The 19,576-nt window shown below is 38.6% G+C and overlaps 1 protein-coding gene across 2 annotated transcripts; it reads right to left on the bottom strand.

Moving 5' to 3' along the window:
• Positions 1-8,258: 8,258 nt before the first annotated feature.
• Positions 8,259-18,191, bottom strand: dnajb6a (DnaJ heat shock protein family (Hsp40) member B6a). 2 transcript variants are annotated; one of them, XM_079561054.1, is made up of 8 exons: positions 17,988-18,191; positions 17,363-17,463; positions 16,326-16,435; positions 16,190-16,252; positions 14,986-15,096; positions 14,762-14,905; positions 12,666-12,900; positions 8,259-8,736 (listed from the first exon to the last, which is right to left on the bottom strand). In XM_079561054.1, the coding sequence occupies exons 2-8, from the start codon at positions 17,425-17,427 to the stop codon at positions 8,631-8,633; spliced, it is 834 nt and encodes a 277-aa protein (XP_079417180.1). In that variant the 5' UTR covers positions 17,428-17,463; positions 17,988-18,191; the 3' UTR covers positions 8,259-8,630. The 2 variants fall into 2 exon arrangements, with proteins under 2 accessions (XP_079417180.1, XP_079417179.1); XM_079561053.1 differs by having other exon boundaries at positions 12,666-12,909.
• Positions 18,192-19,576: the final 1,385 nt, after the last annotated feature.

A 19,576-nucleotide genomic window follows, 5' to 3' on the forward strand; every position in this document is an offset into this window, starting at 1 on the left:
GAACAACCAACAAAAAAATGATGGAAAAAAATTTGATGACGTGAGGAAAAAGATCCTCTCGGTTGAGGCGAGAGTTAAGAGGTTAAAATCATCTTGGGGCCAGACTTCCTTTCCTGGTGGGCCAGTAAAGGACCCCCAGGCCAGACGTTGCCCACCCCTAGATCATCATGTGATCATTTCAGTCGAATCAGGGGCCGATACGACTCAACAGGACAGACACCGATTTGGAAATAAATGTCCAAATGTTTGCCCTGATCATTATTTGGAAGTGACTGGATTGACAAACAACATTCAAGCACATCATTCTGAACATTGTCTCCACTTTTGGACGCCTTTAAGACAGTCATGTGACCTTGGTTTAAATGTGCTGAGAGAGAGGACGCTGGACTGTGTGACGGTTTTTGTTTTGTGTGGTTAAGTCCAACCGTTACAGAGACAATAACCAATAAACCAAGTCCGAAACTCAGGATTTTGACTGTTACCGTAGTTACCAAAGTAGAATTCTCCGCTGCACCAACTCTCAACTTTCTTTTTTTTTTTCATTTTTGTCACATTTTTGTTGAATTTTTGTCACATTTTTGTTTAGTTTTTGTCACTTTTTTGTTGAATTTTTGTTACATTTTTGTTTAGTTTTTGTTGAGTTTTTGTCACATTTTTGTTGAATTTTGTCACATTTTTGTTGAGTTTTTGTCACTTTTTTGTTTAGTTTTTGTCACTTTTTTGTTTAATTTTTGTTACATTTTTGTTGAATTTTTGTCACATTTTTGTTGAGTTTTTGTCACATTTTTGTTGAATTTTTGTCACATTTTTGTTGAGTTTTTGTCACATTTTTGTTGATTTTTTGTTGATTTTTTGTTGATTTTTTGTTGATTTTTTGTCACATTTTTGTTGAATTTTTGTCACATTTTTGTTAAATTTTTGTCACATTTTTGTTGAATTTTTGTCACATTTTTGTCACATTTTTGTCACATTTTTGTTGAATTTTTGTCACATTTTTGTTTAGTTTTTGTCACTTTTTTGTTGAATTTTTGTTGATTTTTTGTTGAATTTTTGTCACATTTTTGTTGAATTTTTGTCACATTTTTGTTGATTTTTTGTCACATTTTTGTTGAATTTTTGTCACATTTTTGTTGAATTTTTGTCACATTTTTGTTGAGTTTTTGTCACATTTTTGTTGAATTTTTGTCACATTTTTGTTGAGTTTTTAGCTGCGCCAACTCTATTTTACTACTTTCTTGAGTCTAGTCGGACGTTGGCGCAGATGGTAGAGCGGGTCGTCTCATGATCAGAAGGTCGGGGGTTGAAGGTGCTCCTCGGGGCAAGACACTTCCCCCTCCTGCCTCCAGTGTCTGCTACACTGGAGCGTGAATGGGTGAGTGGTTCCTTGCTGTAAAGCTCTTTACACAGTAAGTTGATTTAGTGTGAACTGTCGCCCTTCAGAGTAACATAGAGTTCGGGAAATTCCACAGTTACCATGGAGATCCGCCATCTTTGCAGCTGTTCGCACACATTTCCATTGACTAGCATTAGCTAAAAACAGTATAAAAAGTGGAGAAATAGCCTTGGAACAGCTCCGTTAGCTGCTGGTAAAAACATCTAACTCACTGTGGTGTCCAAGTGTTTTAATGTGAACAATAACTCCAGTATTTGAACTTTTAAAATCTCCATTAGTTTACAATTGCTGCTAATCCCATAATGCTTAGCGATATGACGTCACATTCCCGAACTCTATTTGTGAGAGAAATGCCCGATGCTAACGCTAGGATGAAGGAAATTTAACTGCTATTTTATATAATTAACAAACCAAAGTTCAGCTTTTGAGATGCTAAGCTAAGCTATGCTAAGCTAAGCTAAGCGCTAATCAGTGATAAAAGACCGTTTTCACTTGATGAACTTTCCCACATAAAAACCACATAAACGCAAACCAACTGAGGACATTGACGTCGCACATCGGAAACACGGGTTCCCCAGGTCGCATGAATGCAGCATCGACTCTGCACTCGTTTTTGGAACCAAGAACCGGCATATTTTCAGTGGAAAGAACCGGTTCTGAAACTGGAACCGACCGAGAACCAGAACCAGAACCAGGAAAAGGGAAAAAGCTCATGGTTATGCAAACAAACAGAACAGGCCGATCATCTGAAACAAGGCTTATATTTTCCGTTGCCGCTCTCCTGATGCTCCTGTAGGCGTCAGGTGAGCGCAGTGGAGCCCCCGGCCCACCGAGGGAGGGGGGAGGGGGGGGGGGGGGGGGGACTGAGGCTTACACCGTCCTCCCTCTGAGCCGGTTGTGTAATGGACAAATCCTCGCTTGCGCAGGCTCGGTCTGCCGCGCTAAAGTCGGGCTTACGTTTTAAATATAGCGCGTGTGTCTCCGCCCCGGGACAGACGGAGGACACGGGCGTCACGTTACGAGCCCGGTGCGTCAGCGGCCTGGAACGGGACGCCGGCTAAATCGGCCTCCCACGCTCGAATTATCCGAAACGGGGCGGAGAAAGTGAACACGGAGGCAAAAAAAACGGGATCTGAAGGACGAGGGGATGTGGAAGTGTCCGGGGTTTAAGCGCGCAAAACATTACACGACTTTTCAACACAAATACGCTCCAGTTTCCACGGGTTTCTGTGATGTTCATTATTGATCCGTGAGAACAGGAAGTGACATAGAACGAGGCAGAATTCTCACAAATATCGCGGCGCAGCACTTTAAACCAATGAGTCTAGAAAAGGGTGTGCAAAACAAAGTCATTTTATTTCAACATTTTACTCAAAGCTCCAACACCTGAACACTGACAGATTATCATTTTTAAGAACGGCACGGACAAATCTCCTGAAAACAACTATAGACACTGAATCCTGGGGAAGAAATCTTGCTTCTACCCTTCAAAAATATCAATCTGCAACATATTTAGAGAACTTCAGTGCAATATTTTTACTAAATGTGTATATATCACCGCAAATGTACAGTAAATATTCACCCGGGGCTTCTTTTAACTGCCCAAAATGTAAGACCATTCTTAGAACTAGATTCCACTGTCTTTACATACAGCCCAGTCCACTATTATGTTTACTTAGTCTTATTCCGGGACCACTCACAGTGCACAAGGATACGATACAGTTTCTACTCATGATAGGGCGGAAGGCTATTATGACTGGATTGGGGATGAGCCACCTTCAGTACAAATGAGAGCCACGGTGTTGGATATTGTTATTTTGGAAAGGCTGAGATTCTGTATTAAAGGTCAATATGCAGTTTTTGTAGAAAAGTTTGGCAAAATGGCGGAACACATTAAAACTTAGTCGCATTGTCTGAAATACGACAATTTGGAAACTCACTGCTGTTATTTTTGTGTTGATTTACTTGGATCTGCATGGAAGTTTATATAAAATGTATATCTGCACTGTACTGGACTGTTAAAAACTTGAAAATATACAATAAAAAAAACAATGAGTCTTTGAATCTATACTTTCTACAGTTTCCTGCAAAAACGACAACTTTTCGACACAAAATGGCTTCTTCTCTGGTTTAAAACTAAGATTAACATTAAGAGAAAACCTACTACATGCACTTTAAATTTCGCTATAGCTACTTTTGCTTACTTTTATATTATTTAATTAAGCTTTACTCAAAACGTAATTAGCATTCAAACATTAAAAAAATAATTAGAACAATCCTAAATCAGAAAGAAAACTATGGAAAGTCGTAGGAAAGCGAGGGCTATCTTACGTACGCACGACGCAAGTATGATTTATTTTCAAACGCTGCAGCTAATCTTGCAGATCGCGCTAGTTTGCATGAGGATAGTTTGGATACACGTCTCAAAGTCGACGACCTTGGTGGAACGAACGCATAAAATGCAGGTAAATATCGTAACATTAGCGACACGTTTAGTTTGAGGTAAAACTCCGTCGGCGTCGGGGCTTAATCCGCCCCCGCCGCAAAGCCACCTACCTTCGGGGTGATCGGGGCGAAAAGGACCGCTGTGCGCCCGGGAGGTGCCACCATCGCCCGGTCACTGCTCCGCTGTTCCCTCGCGCAAAGTCTCCCGGAGCTCCCCGCGACAGCACTCACATTCCGGCCGGGAAAAGTGGAGTTCGAGAAGATCCATGGAGCGGCGGAGGGGGGGAGCGCAGGGACAGAAGGAGAGAAGGAGAGAAGGAGAGAAGGGGGAAGAGGCGAGGAGATAATCGGATTGAGAAGTTTCAGCACCAAGGACAGCGCACAGGAAGCGCGGACTGACGCCGGTCTCTGCCAAAACACACGGAGTCCGCGGTCCAGCCCATCGAGCAGAACATTTCATCATTATTTAAGTCAAAGTCAGATTTTATAGACTAATAATGTGACTAAAACTCAATTAAAGGGAGTTAATGAGACTAAAACTATGGATAAAAATAACCTCTTACCACCCGCCAAAACCAAATGCATTCTGTCCTCTTTGGCCATTATATAGGTCTGTGTAACACCTCATTTGAAAGCTAAGACCCACAAAACTGATCTTTTTCCTCGCGTTGTTGCTGTGTCACCTTTTGTATGTTTTTTCCTTTTTGTGACATTTTTGCCGGATTTTTGTCACATTTTGTTGAATTTTTGTCACATTTTTGTTGAATTTTTGTCATTTTTTTGTTGAATTTTTGTCACATTTTTGTTGAATTTTTGTCACATTTTTGTTGAGTTTTTGTCACATTTTAGTTGAATTTTTGTCACATTTTAGTTGAATTTTTGTCACATTTTTGTTGAGTTTTTGTCACATTTTTATTGAATTTTTGTCACTTTTTTGTTGAATTTTTGTTTAATTTTTGTCACATTTTTGTTTAATTTTTGTCACTTTTTTGTTTAATTTTTGTCATTTTTTTGTTGAATTTTTGTCACATTTTTGTTGAATTTTTGTCATTTTTTTGTTGAATTTTTGTCACATTTTTGTTGAATTTTTGTCACATTTTGTTGAATTTTTGTCATTTTTTTGTTTAATTTTTGTCACATTTTTGTTGAATTTTTGTCACATTTTTGTCACATTTTTGTTGAATTTTTGTTGAATTTTTGTTGAATTTTTGTCACATTTTTGTTGAAGTTTTGTCACATTTTTGTTGAATTTTTGTCATTTTTTTGTTTAATTTTTGTCACATTTTTGTTGAATTTTTGTCACATTTTTGTCACATTTTTGTCACATTTTTGTTGAATTTTTGTTGAATGTTTGTCACATTTTTGTCACATTTTTGTTGAAGTTTTGTCACATTTTTGTTGAATTTATGTCACATTTTATTGATTTTTTGTTTAATTTTAGTTGATTTTTTGTTGAATTTTTGTCACATTTTTGTTGAATTTTTTTTCACATTTTTGTTTAATTTTTGTCACATTTTTGTTGCGTTTACATCCTTGTTTTCTTCTCTTTTTTTTGTGACTGTTTTGGTGCTTTTGTCCCAAGACGCTTTTTGGCTTTTAGGGTAAAGCCAAACTGGAGAAAATGGGATCCGTTCAGGTGGGAGTTAAAAGGTTGACCGAGCACATTTCTCCAGTTCGGCATTACCCAAATGCAAGAGCTTACTGGAAAAAAAGTTAGTGTCGAAAAAGTGACCAAAGCAACAAAACAGCAGCAACAACAACAAAAAATGGCAAAAAGTGACAAAAATGTGAAAATGTAAAAGAACATAAATGCTACTCAAGTAAAGCCCAGAAACTATACTTAACCTCTTAACTCCCACCTGAACCGAGAGGATCTTTTTCCTCACGTCATCAGATTTATTTTTTTTCATCATTTTTTGTTTGGTATTCAACTCATTTTTTTAATTTTGTCATTTTTTTTTGTCATTTTTTTGTCATGTTTTAAATCAATTTTTTGTCATTTTTTTGTCACATTTTTGTCAATTTCTTGTGACATTTTTGCCACTTTTTCATCAATTTTTCATCACTTTTTTGTCACATTTCCATCATTGTTTTCGTCTCAGTTTTGTTGCTATTTTCACAGCTTTTTTTCCAGAAGCTTTTGGACTGGGGTAAAGCCAAACTGGAGAAAATGTGCTCGGTTCAGGTGGGAGTTAAGGGGTTAAGCACAGCGCTGTAGTAAATTTACTGACCGAACCTAAACAAAGCTTTTGTGAAAATTGAAAACCTTGCTGTTTTACTCAAAGTCATGAAGAGAAATTACTACAACTGTGTAACTAAAAGTTACGGATTTAACTACAGTTCTATGAATCCCGGATGAAAGCCTTGGGCAGCACAGCAGGTAGTGGCAGGGTTTTACAGTGGTTAGAGCTCGTGCCTCACAGCAAGAAGGTCCCATGATTGCACAGGAGAGTAAGTCAGTGCTTGAAGCTCAGATTCTGGTCAGAAGAGATTAAATACAACTCCACAACAGACACTTATATTGAAATGTACATGCAGACATGACAGTTTATGGATGATCTTCAATACCTTCTGCAATTTTTACTGTAATGGCACCAAATTTATACCAATTCTCATACTAGAAACTTACAACAACCTTTATTTATTGGATCTGGATATTTATTTTGAAATGTATGTCAAAATACGACAATTTATGGATATTTCTCTTTAATAGTTTAACTGGCACCAGTCAATAATTAATATATCAGCAACTAAACTGTCAATATATACATATAAAAAAAGAGTAACAAAAAAGAGTAACATCCATATATTTTCGCATTCTTACATACATTTCAAAATAAATGTCCAGATCCAATAAAAAAAGGTTGTAGTAAGTTACTAGTATGTCAATTTGGTGTCATTCCAGTATAAAATGTAGAAGGTATTGAATATCTATAAATGTGTGCATCTAAATGTGTGTATCTAAATATTTGTGCATATATACAGTGCCTCTCGTTAGTATTCATACACCTTGAACTTTTGCACATTTTGTCATGTTTACAACCCTAAACATAAAGATTTTATTTTGATATTTTTACTGAACGTTCACACAAATGATACATGATTCTGTTATTTTTCAAAAAATAGAAAAGTGAAAAGTGGAGCTTGCATAAGTATTCATACAGCATGAATGAATACTTTGTGGAACCCCCTTTTACTGCAATAACAGCAGCAAGTCTTGGGGTCGGACTCTACAAGATTTGCACATGTAGAGACTGACATTTTAGCTCATTCCTCTTTACAAAACAACTCCAGCTCTGTCAGATTTGAAGGAGAGCTTTTGTGAACAGCAGTTTTCAGGTCTTTCCACAGATTTTCAATAGGATTTAGGTCAGGACTTTGACTGGGCCATTCTAACACATTAATATGTTTTTATTGAACCATTCCATTGTAGATTTATCTTTGTGTTTAGGGTCATTGTCCTGCTGGAGGTGAATCTCCGCCCCAGCCTCAGTTCTCCTGCTGACTCCAGCAGGTTTTCCTCCAAAATGTCTCTATATTTGGCTCCATCCATGTTCACAACTACTGCCCCTAGTGCCCCACTTTAACGCCCCACTTTTCACTTTTCTATTTTTTGAATAGAAAAGTCTTGGTGAGACGCCGAATCCGCTTATTCTGGTAAAGTTACTATAGTTCATTTGAGAGTATCTAGAATTCACTTAAAATAATATCATACAAGTCATTACATTTTAGCTCCATATCGCACAGCATTATTAAATAAAGAACTTTTAATGTTGACCTTAAAATCAATTTAAAAAAAAAGTTGTAGACCTTTAAAATAATTGTAGTAAGTTGCTAGTATGATAATTAGTATCGAGAGTAACTGAATCGAAGCGTTTTTTTCTTCCGGGTAGGAAAAATACCTCCAGAAAATACTTTTCTACTACTACTTTCTAATACTATTTCTCACAAAAGAATAGTATGCCATAGTGGTAGCGGTACAATATATCTTATAGATGCCTACGCTTTACTATTACTTAGTAATGGCTAAAATAGCAGGGTACAGATCCTTTAAGAGGTCAACAAAATCCTCCAAACGTTATGTATATGTATTTTTTGCAGATATTTGGTGATAAAGACATTTCATCACCCATTATTTTGACACAATATGTTTCTGCGATATATTGTGCACGATTTGTTAAAATGGAGGAACTCTCGGTGTAAAAAAAAAGTCAAAGTCAGTCTGCGTTCGGTACCATCCTGAAAACAGCTTTAATGCTTCCACAATTTCACAAAATTCTTTCTACATCCAGATATAATTTATACACTTTTGTGCATCATAATGAACATTTTTAAGACTCGACGACACTGACACATGCATTTTTAAATAACAGACAGACTCCTGAACATAGAAAATTGCATCACTTCTTTCTTTCTTTCATCTTTTTTTTTTCTCTTTACAATACTGTGTATCGTCAATAAAAATAATCCGCTAAAACGGAAGAGCAGTAAACAAGAGGGCAGCAGTGTGACCGCCTAAATAAAAAAAGGAAATTAAAAAAAATGCCTCGTGGGAAAAGGTAACAGTGTAGGCAGGGCTCAACTCACAGATGGTCCCGGAGAATTAAAACTAGAACTAAAATCACCGCCCCGAATCGAAACAGAACGCAGCAAAAAAAAAAAAGTGGAACAAAAACTATGGAATGCTCGTAATGAAAGTATGTACAGAGGAGCGCGGGAAACGTTCTGCCGAAGCTGAGGTCTTTGTGCTGGTAAAGTGGCTTAATCTTCTGCTTTTCGTTCGGACATTTCCTCATTTGTGTTCGATTCTCAGCAGCTGCTCCCTGCCGTTGATGGTTATAGAGCGGAGCTGTCCGTCCTCCTCCACCTCCACGCGCTCCTGCCCGTTCTCGATGATCCTGAGGGGGGGGGGGGGAAGCAGAGGGAGAGACGTGAAGGTCGGGAACAAGGGCAGCTCGGATGTAAATATAGTGCAGGTCCGAGACGGCGTTTAGTTTCAGGTAAAGATAGATTTTTGTGGCTCTGATGGGAAATAAGACCTCGGCGTTCGGCCCGTCTCAGGTTCCCAAGATCCTGAAGTTTGAAAAAGCGCCGTTCGTGTTTCATGTTTGCGCTGAAGACAATTCTTGCTTATGAAAATGTTCACCGGCAATAAAGCTACGGGTAAAGTTTCAAAAAGGTTCTTCATAAACACAAAGCCGGTGTACAATCGAAACAGACGGCTTGTCGAGTTGCACTACTTCTCGTTGCTGCGCATGTGCAGAACTATAATAATAATAATATGATTTCATAAATTTTACTGTCGAATTAGTCAGTCTGTTCTACATGTAATTAGTAAATGAAGTAGCTGCTAAAACAATTTGCCTTTAAATATCTGTCTGTTGAAAATATAGGCTTTAAAAACAAAAAATAGTACAAGTTTTGTCAATAATCAGAAAGCATGAGCGTTTAAATGTCATAAAAGTTGCTGAGGAAAGAGTCGTCTGCTCTTTAGTTACGTAATATTATGCAAGACAAAGTTTACCAGCTGTTAATAACTCGTTTTTAATGAGAGACAAAGACATGTGCACATGCGCGTTGATACTGTCAGTGCAGCCTGACAAAGAAGTGCACCTCGACGTTACACCGGCTCAGTAAATGTGGGCGCCAAGTTTAGTGTAATTAATACATGCTGTAGGGCTGTGCAATTAATCTAAATTCGATTACGATTTCCATTACAACAGTAAACGATTACAAAATTAGCATAATCTCAAAAAAATCGATTATAATTTTTTTTTTCAATTTTTTTTCCCACTTTTTTTTTTTTTTAATTTGGGGATTTTTGTCACTTTTGCTGGATTTTTTAATTTTTTTGATGGATTTTTGTCACTTTTTTGATGGATTTTTGGCTTTTTTTAATGGATTTTTGTCACTTTTTTGATGGATTTTTGACACTTTTTTGATGGATTTTTGACACTTTTTTGATGGATTTTTGACACTTTTTTGATGGATTTTTGACACTTTTTTGATGGATTTTTTGTCACTTTTTTGCTGGATTTTTGACACTTTTTTGCTGGATTTTTGTCACTTTTTTGCTGGATTTTTGTCACTTTTTTGCTGGATTTTTGTCACTTTTTTGATGGATTTTTGTCACTTTTTTGATGGATTTTTGTCACTTTTTTGATGGATTTTTGTCACTTTTTTGATGGATTTTTGTCACTTTTTTGCTGGATTTTTGTCACTTTTTTGTTGGATTTTTGTCACTTTTTTGTTGGATTTTTGTCACTTTTTTGATGGATTTTTGTCACTTTTTTGATGGATTTTTGGCTTTTTTTAATGGATTTTTGTCACTTTTTTGCTGGATTTTTGTAATTTTTTTGATGGATTTTTGTCACTTTTATGCTGGATTTTTGTCACTTTTTTTCTGGATTTTTGGCTTTTTTTAATGGATTTTTGTCACTTTTTTTGCTGGATTTTTGTCATTTTTTTAATGGATTTTTGTCACTTTTTTGCTGGATTTTTGTCACTTTTTTGCTGGATTTTTGTCACTTTTTTGCTGGATTTTTGTCACTTTTTTGTTGGATTTTTGTCACTTTTTTGTTGGATTTTTGTCACTTTTTTGATGGATTTTTGTCACTTTTTTGATGGATTTTTGGCTTTTTTTAATGGATTTTTGTCACTTTTTTGCTGGATTTTTGTAATTTTTTTGATGGATTTTTGTCACTTTTATGCTGGATTTTTGTCACTTTTTTTCTGGATTTTTGGCTTTTTTTAATGGATTTTTGTCACTTTTTTGATGGATTTTTGGCTTTTTTTTATGGCTTTTTGTCACTTTTTTGATGGATTTTTGTCCTTTTTTTGATGGATTTTTGTCACGTTTTTGATGGATTTTTTTTAAAGGCAACAAATAATCGTTTGAATAATCGTGATTTCAATTATGACAAAAATAATCGTGATTATTATTTTTTCAATAATCGAGCAGCCCTAACATGCTGCATTTTGTATTTAATAATAATATTTATTTTATTTTACAAGGGATTTAATGGGTTAATCTGTTGCGGGAAAAATAGAGTCAAATTGTAGTATTGCATTCGTGTTTATTTTGGTAGGTAAATTTGTGAATAGATGTATTTTAGAAGCTAATTCGTAATTTAAAATGTCCGCATTGGAGCTTTAAGCCCAGAGCTGCAGGTCGCGCTAGAGCAGGATCAGAGGCAGGGAAGAGCCGGCGCGAGAAGCAGCAACATTAGGAAAAGAGCCCAACAGTTTCTTACCGTAGTTTATAAGAGGTTAGTTAAGGATTCTATGCTCCTGTAAAGTTCAACAAGGTCTGGAAATACATTTTTGTTCAACTTTTTACGTCAGAGTGGCCGTGGATTTTTTCCTCAACATAGACACGAGTAATCAGGGAACTGTGGCTCGCGCCGACACAGAAAAATGTGAGTCCACATGAGGCTGGTCATGTGTAAAACTGATGCAATTCATCCACCAGGCCTGTGTGTGGCGCTGCTGCGCTGCCACAGATAACAGGACAGGCAGTGATGGGTTAGTGACTTAATACATGGATTTAGAAAACTCATTTTGAGTAACTGTATAAGCCAGATCAGCAGCAGTGCATGCGCGGTAATGTCAAAGTTCACAACGACCCACGATGTCAACAAAGCCCATTAAAACCAGACTATCAGAGAAGAACAACCGGCTATTTAGTCACTATTACATAGCTTAAAGTGGTTTTATGGCGATTTGCAGGTTCACATTCATCCTCCATGGCAGTGAGACTGTCCACGTGGGCTTCATCATCTATGGAAGAGTTTTGCTCTATATTCACCAGTGCAATAAAGGAACCTCACAGTGTTGTATATGGAGCCACCATTACACACTCATCACATTTACTACTGGAAGAAAAGATCCAGATCGTCATGACGCAAATGGATTAAATTAGTAAAGTTAACAAATATCTTACTAGTAATTCTACTTACAACCAATACGTCTGTTTACTTAATACAACAACTGTTTTTTATTTATTTATTGGTTTAACCACAAGGGTTACGAGTTCTTTGTCTCTTCCCAGTAACACTGTGTACTTGTTTCTTACAGAATTCTTTCAAAACATCGACTTTCAAAGCTCAATATATTCAATATCTGTGTCACACTCGGTCATGTGAACAGTTTGGGATCTGGGTCGTCCTGACCTTTAACCTGGACCAGCATGCTTTGCGCTCGGTGAGACGCCGAATCCGCTTATTCTGGTAAAGTTACTATAGTTCATTTGAGAGTATTTAGAATTCAATTAATATAATATCATACAACTCCTTACATATTAGCTCCATATCGCACAGCATTATCAAATAAAGAACTTTTAATGTTGACCTGTTTTTATTTTATTTTTCTAAAATAAAATAAAGATTTAAAACGCCTTATGCCACAGCTCATCCATTTTGCCAACAGAGAAAGCTCCTAATTTATGGTAAGTGAGTTTCTTCATTTTTGTAATTATCCGCCATATTTACACATACAAATAATGACAATCAGTGTGAAAGTATTCTAAAAGTATGTAAAGTATTCAGAAAACAGTACTCTGATTGGATAAAGTAACAGAATACGCTACAAAATACATTTTAAGGCAAGTATTTTAAGTATTTTAAGCATGTGTGTAACTCCACCGAACTGCCAACTCTTCTCAACAATACATTTTTGACATAAATATAAGGCTGATTCATAAAAACAGTTTTCTGAAGCTGAATAAGGAGGGAGAAAGAATGAGAACCAGGTTTGTTAGAAGAGATTAAAACTAAACGGATGTTTTCCTGAGTCCTCTCCCTCTCCCTGGACACTGAACTCCTTTTACCTTTTGGTGGTGATCTTTCTCCCGTTGACGATCTTGGTGGAGGTGGACACGGAGCGGAAGTTCCCTCCTCCGCCGCCACCGCCGCCGCCGCCTCCGAACGACGAGGAGGAGAAGGAGGTGAAGCCGGCGCCTCCCATCCCTCCTCCCATTCCCCCGCCGATGCTTTGGAGGTGCCCCATGTGCCCCATGTGTCCCATGTGCCCCATGTGCCCCATGGCCCCCATGGAACCGAACGCTCCGAAGCCTGAGGGACAGAAAATAAAACTATTGAAAAACATCAAGGTGTGGCTACAGGTTTGTCTTTGTGTAGAAGTGTTTTAATGGCCAGATAAGATGAGACTTTACTGATCTCACAATGAAGAAACAAACTCGTTACAGCAGCTCTCAAGAAACACTCAGGGATCTGCATAAATCTGCTTTGAACACATAAAGAAAGTGGTTTAGGGAACTTGGATGAGACGGAACAAGCCAGAGATCTTCACCCAGTCCTTTCCAGGAAGCACCTCAAGGAATTTACATTTCTACATGAGACTGAAAAGACTGATCCAGGATGAACTCCTCCTAAAACCCCAAATCCCCAAATCAAGCATCTGCATACAGCTTTATTCTTGTGAATATTATCTGTGAATGTGCGGCAAAAAGCTCCTTTAAAAGGCTAACTAGACCATGTCTGTGTAGGCTCTCAGTCGCACAGGAGTTGTCCATCTTCAATGAAGGTACTTGAGTCATTTCTGTACTCAGTAGTCGAAGCCTCTCATCCAAAAGGCTTCGTGTGAGACAAAAATAAGTTCATCCCAAAAGATAAAACTCTGAGCCACAAACAAAGCAATGTGGTTTATTCTATTTGATGCAAAGAAGATTTTATTGGAGAAACCAAACAAGTATTACAAAAGAGGCTTTATCAACACCGAAGAGAAAGCACAAGCGGCCCCCAGTCTGCTGTTCATCTCCACCTTAAAACCACCAACCACTCCTTTGAGGACAGAGAGGTCAACATTTTAGCCAAAGACGAATGTTGGTTCGAAGGAGGAGTGAAAGAAGCACTTTTTGTTAAGGAAAATCCCTTCATGAACCGAAATGGTGGACTCAGATTTAATTTTTCTCCACTTTATACTAATCTCATTCGCAGACAGCCGACAGGGCACTGGTAATGAGCCGTGATCAGCTGAGAACAGGGCAGGACAAACCGATACTCTGGGGTGAGCAGGTCGTTAGAGACGCTCTATTTCAAAGGTGTTTACCCACAGGTGAGAGTAGCCGTGATTAACTCCCGTCTGAACCGAGAGGATCTTTTTCCTCACGTCAGATTTTTTTTCCATAATTTTTTTTGTTGGGTGTTCAACTAATTTTTGTAACTTTTTGGTAATTTTTTTCGTCAAATTTTTGTATGTTTTTGTCAAATGTTTGTAATTTTTTTGTCACATTTTTGTCATTTTTTTGTCAAATTTTTGTCACATTTTTGTCATTTTTTGGTCAATTTCTTGTGACATTTTTTGCCACTTTTTCATCAATTTTTCGTCACTTCTTTGTCAATGTTTTCTCACTTTTTTGTCACATTTCCATAATTTTTTTCATCTCAGTTTTGTTGATATTTTCACAGCTTTTTTCCAGAAGCTTTTGGACCGGGGTAAAGCCAAACTGGAGAAAATGTGCTCGGTTCAGGTGGGAGGCAAGGGGTTAAAGGGGAGGAGCCGGGCCAAGCTCAACTCCTCCTTGTGGTCTTTATCTGATATGTGGGCTGAGCTGAACCTCAGATCGCTGACAAAGCCTTTTGGATGAAGAGAGACGAAACGTTTGAGACTTCAACTACAGAGAACAGACGATGACTCAAGAACCTTCATTATAAACAGATCCATCCATCCATTTTCTTCCGCTTTACCCGGGGAAGGGGTCGTCGAGGCAGCGTCTCAGCAGAGATGCCCAGACTTCCCGATCCACACACACCTCCTGCAGCTTTTCTGACCCAGAGGCGAGACCAGCCCAGCTCGGAGACATAGTCCCACCAGCGTGTCCTGGGCCTTCCATGAGGCCTTGTTCTAAAAGGACATGCCTGGTTCTTTTCAAAATGACCGATGCAACAGGAGGGTTGAACAAACCTGGATCAAACGGAGAGAATCCTCCGGCGAACCCAGGAAATCCCACGAAGCCGCCGAAGAAAGATCCTCCTGTTCTGGGACGTCCGCTGCGGCTGTGGGTCCGGGCGCCGCCGAAGAACAGGTCGTCTCCGAAAGGACTGGGGCCTGAGAGCACAGGGCGATCCAGAACACCATTATTATTCATCTACTCATCATTCAAAGTTAATCTGGGGGAGAGGACTGACCGAAGAAGTCTGCGAACGGGTCGCTGCCTCCGAAGAACTCCCGGAACACGTCCTCTGGGTTCCTGAAGCTGAACGGCTCGTGGAAGTGGTTTCCGTTGTGGAAGTGTTCACCTAAAAACATCACAATATCAAGTTCTGATAAAACCTCATCACTTTCCTCAAGGCTGACACATGGACACTGTAGGTCAGGGGTAGGCAACGTCAGGCCCGGGGGCCAAATCCAGCCCTTCTGCTAAGAACCTGTGGCCCTCAGAATGTTTTTTATTATTTTGAAGATGATAGTATGACACATATGAGAGATCAAATGCCTGTGAATACTCTAGAAATGTGTGAATTCTTTATAAAATCTTCAAACAGAACCTGAATGATACGTTTTTCAATACCTATACAAAAATATCTGTTATCCAGGGACTGCGGATGGAAAATAGCTGCTGAGCTAAATCTGGTACAAACCATCTCCTCTTGTAAAGACTAATGGTTCTGTACATTGTCCCTGTTTCAATAAATAATGATAATAATTTAGAAACAGAAAATGGAAAACAATAATGTTTGGAAGATTTGCAAATGTACAATATCGGGTTCATCTCCAATGGCAAGAAGTGTGTGAAAAATGGGGAATAATTTGAGGGAATATGTGGCTCAAAATAAGGAAAACATGTGTGAAGAAATGGGACAAAAATAAATGGGGAATACATTGGGGAAATATAGAAAATATTGTAATAAAAAATTGGGGAAAACAACCAAGTCACTTCCTTTAATGCTGTCCCTTGACCAACAACATCAAAGCAGTATTTTTCCCCCCGTAACTACATTTAGATACCAGTAGAACCTAAACTTTTTTTCCTGATACCAGACTAGTATCATTTAATGGTAGCCCTAATCGTGTACAAACAACGCTGGCATTTGCAGACAATGGTGCTTTACATTGGGCTAAAATTGGCAGGTCCGGCCCTTGGTCTTTTTACAATGAAGTAAATCGGCCCTGCACCAAGCAAACTTGCCTACCCCTGCTGTAGGTGAAGAGGGAAAAAAACTAAACAGAGACATCAATTTGAAACTTCTGCTGTAAATTACTGACATAAAAGTTTTCTGTCATTTTATATTTCAAGTATTAAAAAAAAAGGCTAAGCTAAGATGTTTCAGGGAGAAAAGAAGCTAAAAATGTCAACATAAACAGTTTTAACACAGGCATCGCCCCCTTTACCTCTGCCTCTGTTTCCCGTTAGCCCTTCTTTCCCGTAGCGGTCGTAGAGGGAGCGTTTGTTGACTGTAAATAAAAACATTTGACATGAGTTTAACCTTTAAAATGCTCCTCTTTATGATCATCCTGAAACACTGACCATCGGAGAGGACCTCATAGGCCTCGGACAGCTCCTTGAACTTCCTCTCCGCTTCAGTTTTGTTGTCTGGGTTTTTGTCCGGGTGCCATCTCAGCGCCAACTTTCTGTATCTGCGGACGAGAATAAAACATTTACATCACAAATACAGCACAAAGATTCGTTTCTCTGAAGACCCAACGGCTTTGACTGTTTAGTGTGAAAGTGAGTGAGGAGAAACTTTATTATTTTTGGTTTCCTGTGACAATGTAAATATAAATAATTGCTCAAATAAATCAAATCAAACTCTTAACAGGACGTTGTTCACATTAAAACACTCATGTAGATGTCATTCGACTTTTTTCTTCTGTCTTTATCTAATGTTAGTCTATAGATACAGACGGCATCTCTGGAATCGCCCATATATGGTCATGCTTGAAAACAGTTAAGGGGGAAAACAATTGAGAAAAATCTAAACTTTCTCTTATTATTCAAAAACTACTCTATTTATAATTCAGCATTTGCAATATCTTTCTATTAAACAAAAAAACAACGACATGGGGAGGAGCAAAGTTGTTCAACAGCCCATAAATACATAAAATAACGGAGAATGCTAACTTGATGCTACATGTTAGCATTGGGCTAATGCTAATGGTTAGCTAGCGCGAGCTACAACTGCCGTTTTTTCACTTCTACTGAAAATTTGCTGTGAGAAAATATCCATATGGGCCCGATTTACACCTGACTTTATTCATGTGTCATGAATGAGTTCATATTCCACCAGAAAATGGCTTAAAAGAGGGAAAAAATGTGTTTCTTTAAAGATTCTATATTCCCCCTCAGCGAAGCCACGCCTCCTTCTATGACGAGATGCCGCCTGTATCTATGGAAAATGTTCGCTAGCATCCACAAACATGGCGGATCTCCATGGTAACAGTGGATTTTCCTGAACTCTATCAAACTATAATCTAATGTACTCCTATATCCAGAAAGTAAGTGGCTTTTGACGACAGGCTCCCAAGTTTAGCTGAAAGTTCGGCTTCAGACAGATTGAAACTCACGCTTTCTTGATGTCGTCTGGTGATGCTTCTCTGTGGACTCCTAAAACCTGGTAATAGTCCACCATGTTTACTGCATCAAGGGACACTCACTCAACTGCAACCTGGAAAAAGGTGGAGGAAACAGGAGAAATGATGCAGGAGAAAAGACACATCATCATCCATAACCATGATCACTCCAGAAGCTCTTACAGTGAAAGCGAATGTAAACAAACCACAAAGTAAATCAAACAAAAACGGGTTAAACAAGAGAAATAAACACGCCTTATTGTTTTGTAAATGACGCATTAATAGGCATTTGCATTAGATAAACAGTTGGTTAAATGTTTGCTATCTGGGTCATGAAAACAAACGCTAAAGCTCACTGCAGAGGTGACGAGTAAAGCCTGAGTAGGAGGCTATGGCTAGCACAAAAACAATCGATGCAGACAAAAGAAAACCAGAGAAGAAAAGATCATTTCAGACAAACTCGAGTGTCTGGAGGCAAGACGTAGTTATTGCATTGAAGAAACGTGAAGACAAACATTTATTTCCAGCGCAATCTTTGAAAAGGTCTTTGTGTACGTTTGCAGGAAGCATAAGCCTTAGCGTTAGCATTAGCTTAGCCTCGCTTTAGCCGCACATTCACCTCCGCGCCGCTCCCGGGCCTGGCCGCCTGCTCCTGTCCGGGGGTGAAGGGGGTCTCACGGGGGTCGGGGTCCCGCTGGGGTCGGTAAAGGGACGGTTGTTTGGCTCAGAGCTCCCCGTTCATCCCATCAGCGCCGCTCTGTGTTCCCGGGACTGATGCTGCGCTGGGCCGGCTGCGCTTCTTCTGCAGAGGCGGAGGAGCGGAGCAGCACCGGAGAGCGCCCCCTGCAGGGTCCTTCAATGTATTCAGCCCAGCGCATTTTCTTCAGATCGGCTTTACCTAGATCTAAAAGTTTCTTTAAAAAAAAAAGAAAAAACGCCAAAAAACGAGACGTAAATGAGGATGAAACGCAGCAAAAAGGAATGTTTTTAAAAAAATAATAAAACGCATCAAAAGATGGCTGGGGGTGCTGAGAGACAAGATTGCCCCCAAAACGCTATTTCTTTGTTTTTTTCCGATTTATTTAATATTGCTTGTAATGCATAGACGATCCACCGGGGGGTGCTGCAGCGCCCTCAGCACCCTGGGTTCCCACGGCCTGTTACAGGCGGCAAAAAGGTATTAAAAATGCAACAAAACCAATAAGCCCGCCCCATCGCACCAGTAAGTTCTCTAATTCAGGGCTTCCCAAAGTAGGCTCCTTGACTCCTCGGGGCCAGGAGCCTCAGAGGCTCATGGCACTTGTGTAGTGAGTGACTCAGCAGTGGAATGTGTGTTTGTAGGTGGAGCAGAAAGACACTGCCCTATGAAAATTATGAGACAAAAGATAAAGCAGATCACCATAAGCTTCTGTTCGGACAAGAGCTACACAACACCACGGTATGTTTGTACACATTTTGCATTAGAAGTTTTTTCTCTATATATAAGGTAGGCTGTTATTACAGCAATGAAGTCAGGGGAGGATGTTATATAATAATAATAATAATAATAATAATAATAATAATAATAATAATAATAATAATAATAATAATAATAATAATAATAATGTATTATTATTAGGTCTGGGAAACTTAACATAACCATGTTTGTGGTTGTGATGTGCCTAAATCGGTTGTAGTATAAATTACCAGGTATAAAATGAGGAAGAGGAGAGTCTGACTACTGTGCTCAGCATTAGGAGATTTGACCTATTATGAAATGATATTCTATTTGAACACAATTTTGAAACAGATTCATCTGACTGAGCCTGTAATGATAAATACACTACAACAAGTAAATATCAAGCATTGACTTCGATGACTTGAATTGAGGAAATATATCTTGTTTTGAGGGGTTTTCATTCATTTAGACCTTTTTCCTGATCTTACCAAGATTATTTTGCTAGTTTGATGACATTTTAGACTGGTTCTATGGTAAATCTCGATTGAAATAAGTAAATCTGCCAATGGGACAAGACCATTTTCCTTACCCCAGTGTCTGAGAAACTTACTTGAAATACAGGTGAAATGTTTTGAAACGAGTCAGTAACATCTTGGAACAAGTCAAATAATCTGGGACAAATGCCCGACTACATCTTAACTAGTCAAAAGAACTAGAATTTGGATTATTATGATCAAATTGAGACATCTAAACTAACCTAGTAAATTACT

Source organism: Gobius niger, assembly GCF_951799975.1.
Source record: "Gobius niger genome assembly, chromosome: 8".
Lineage (NCBI taxonomy): Eukaryota > Metazoa > Chordata > Actinopteri > Gobiiformes > Gobiidae > Gobius > Gobius niger.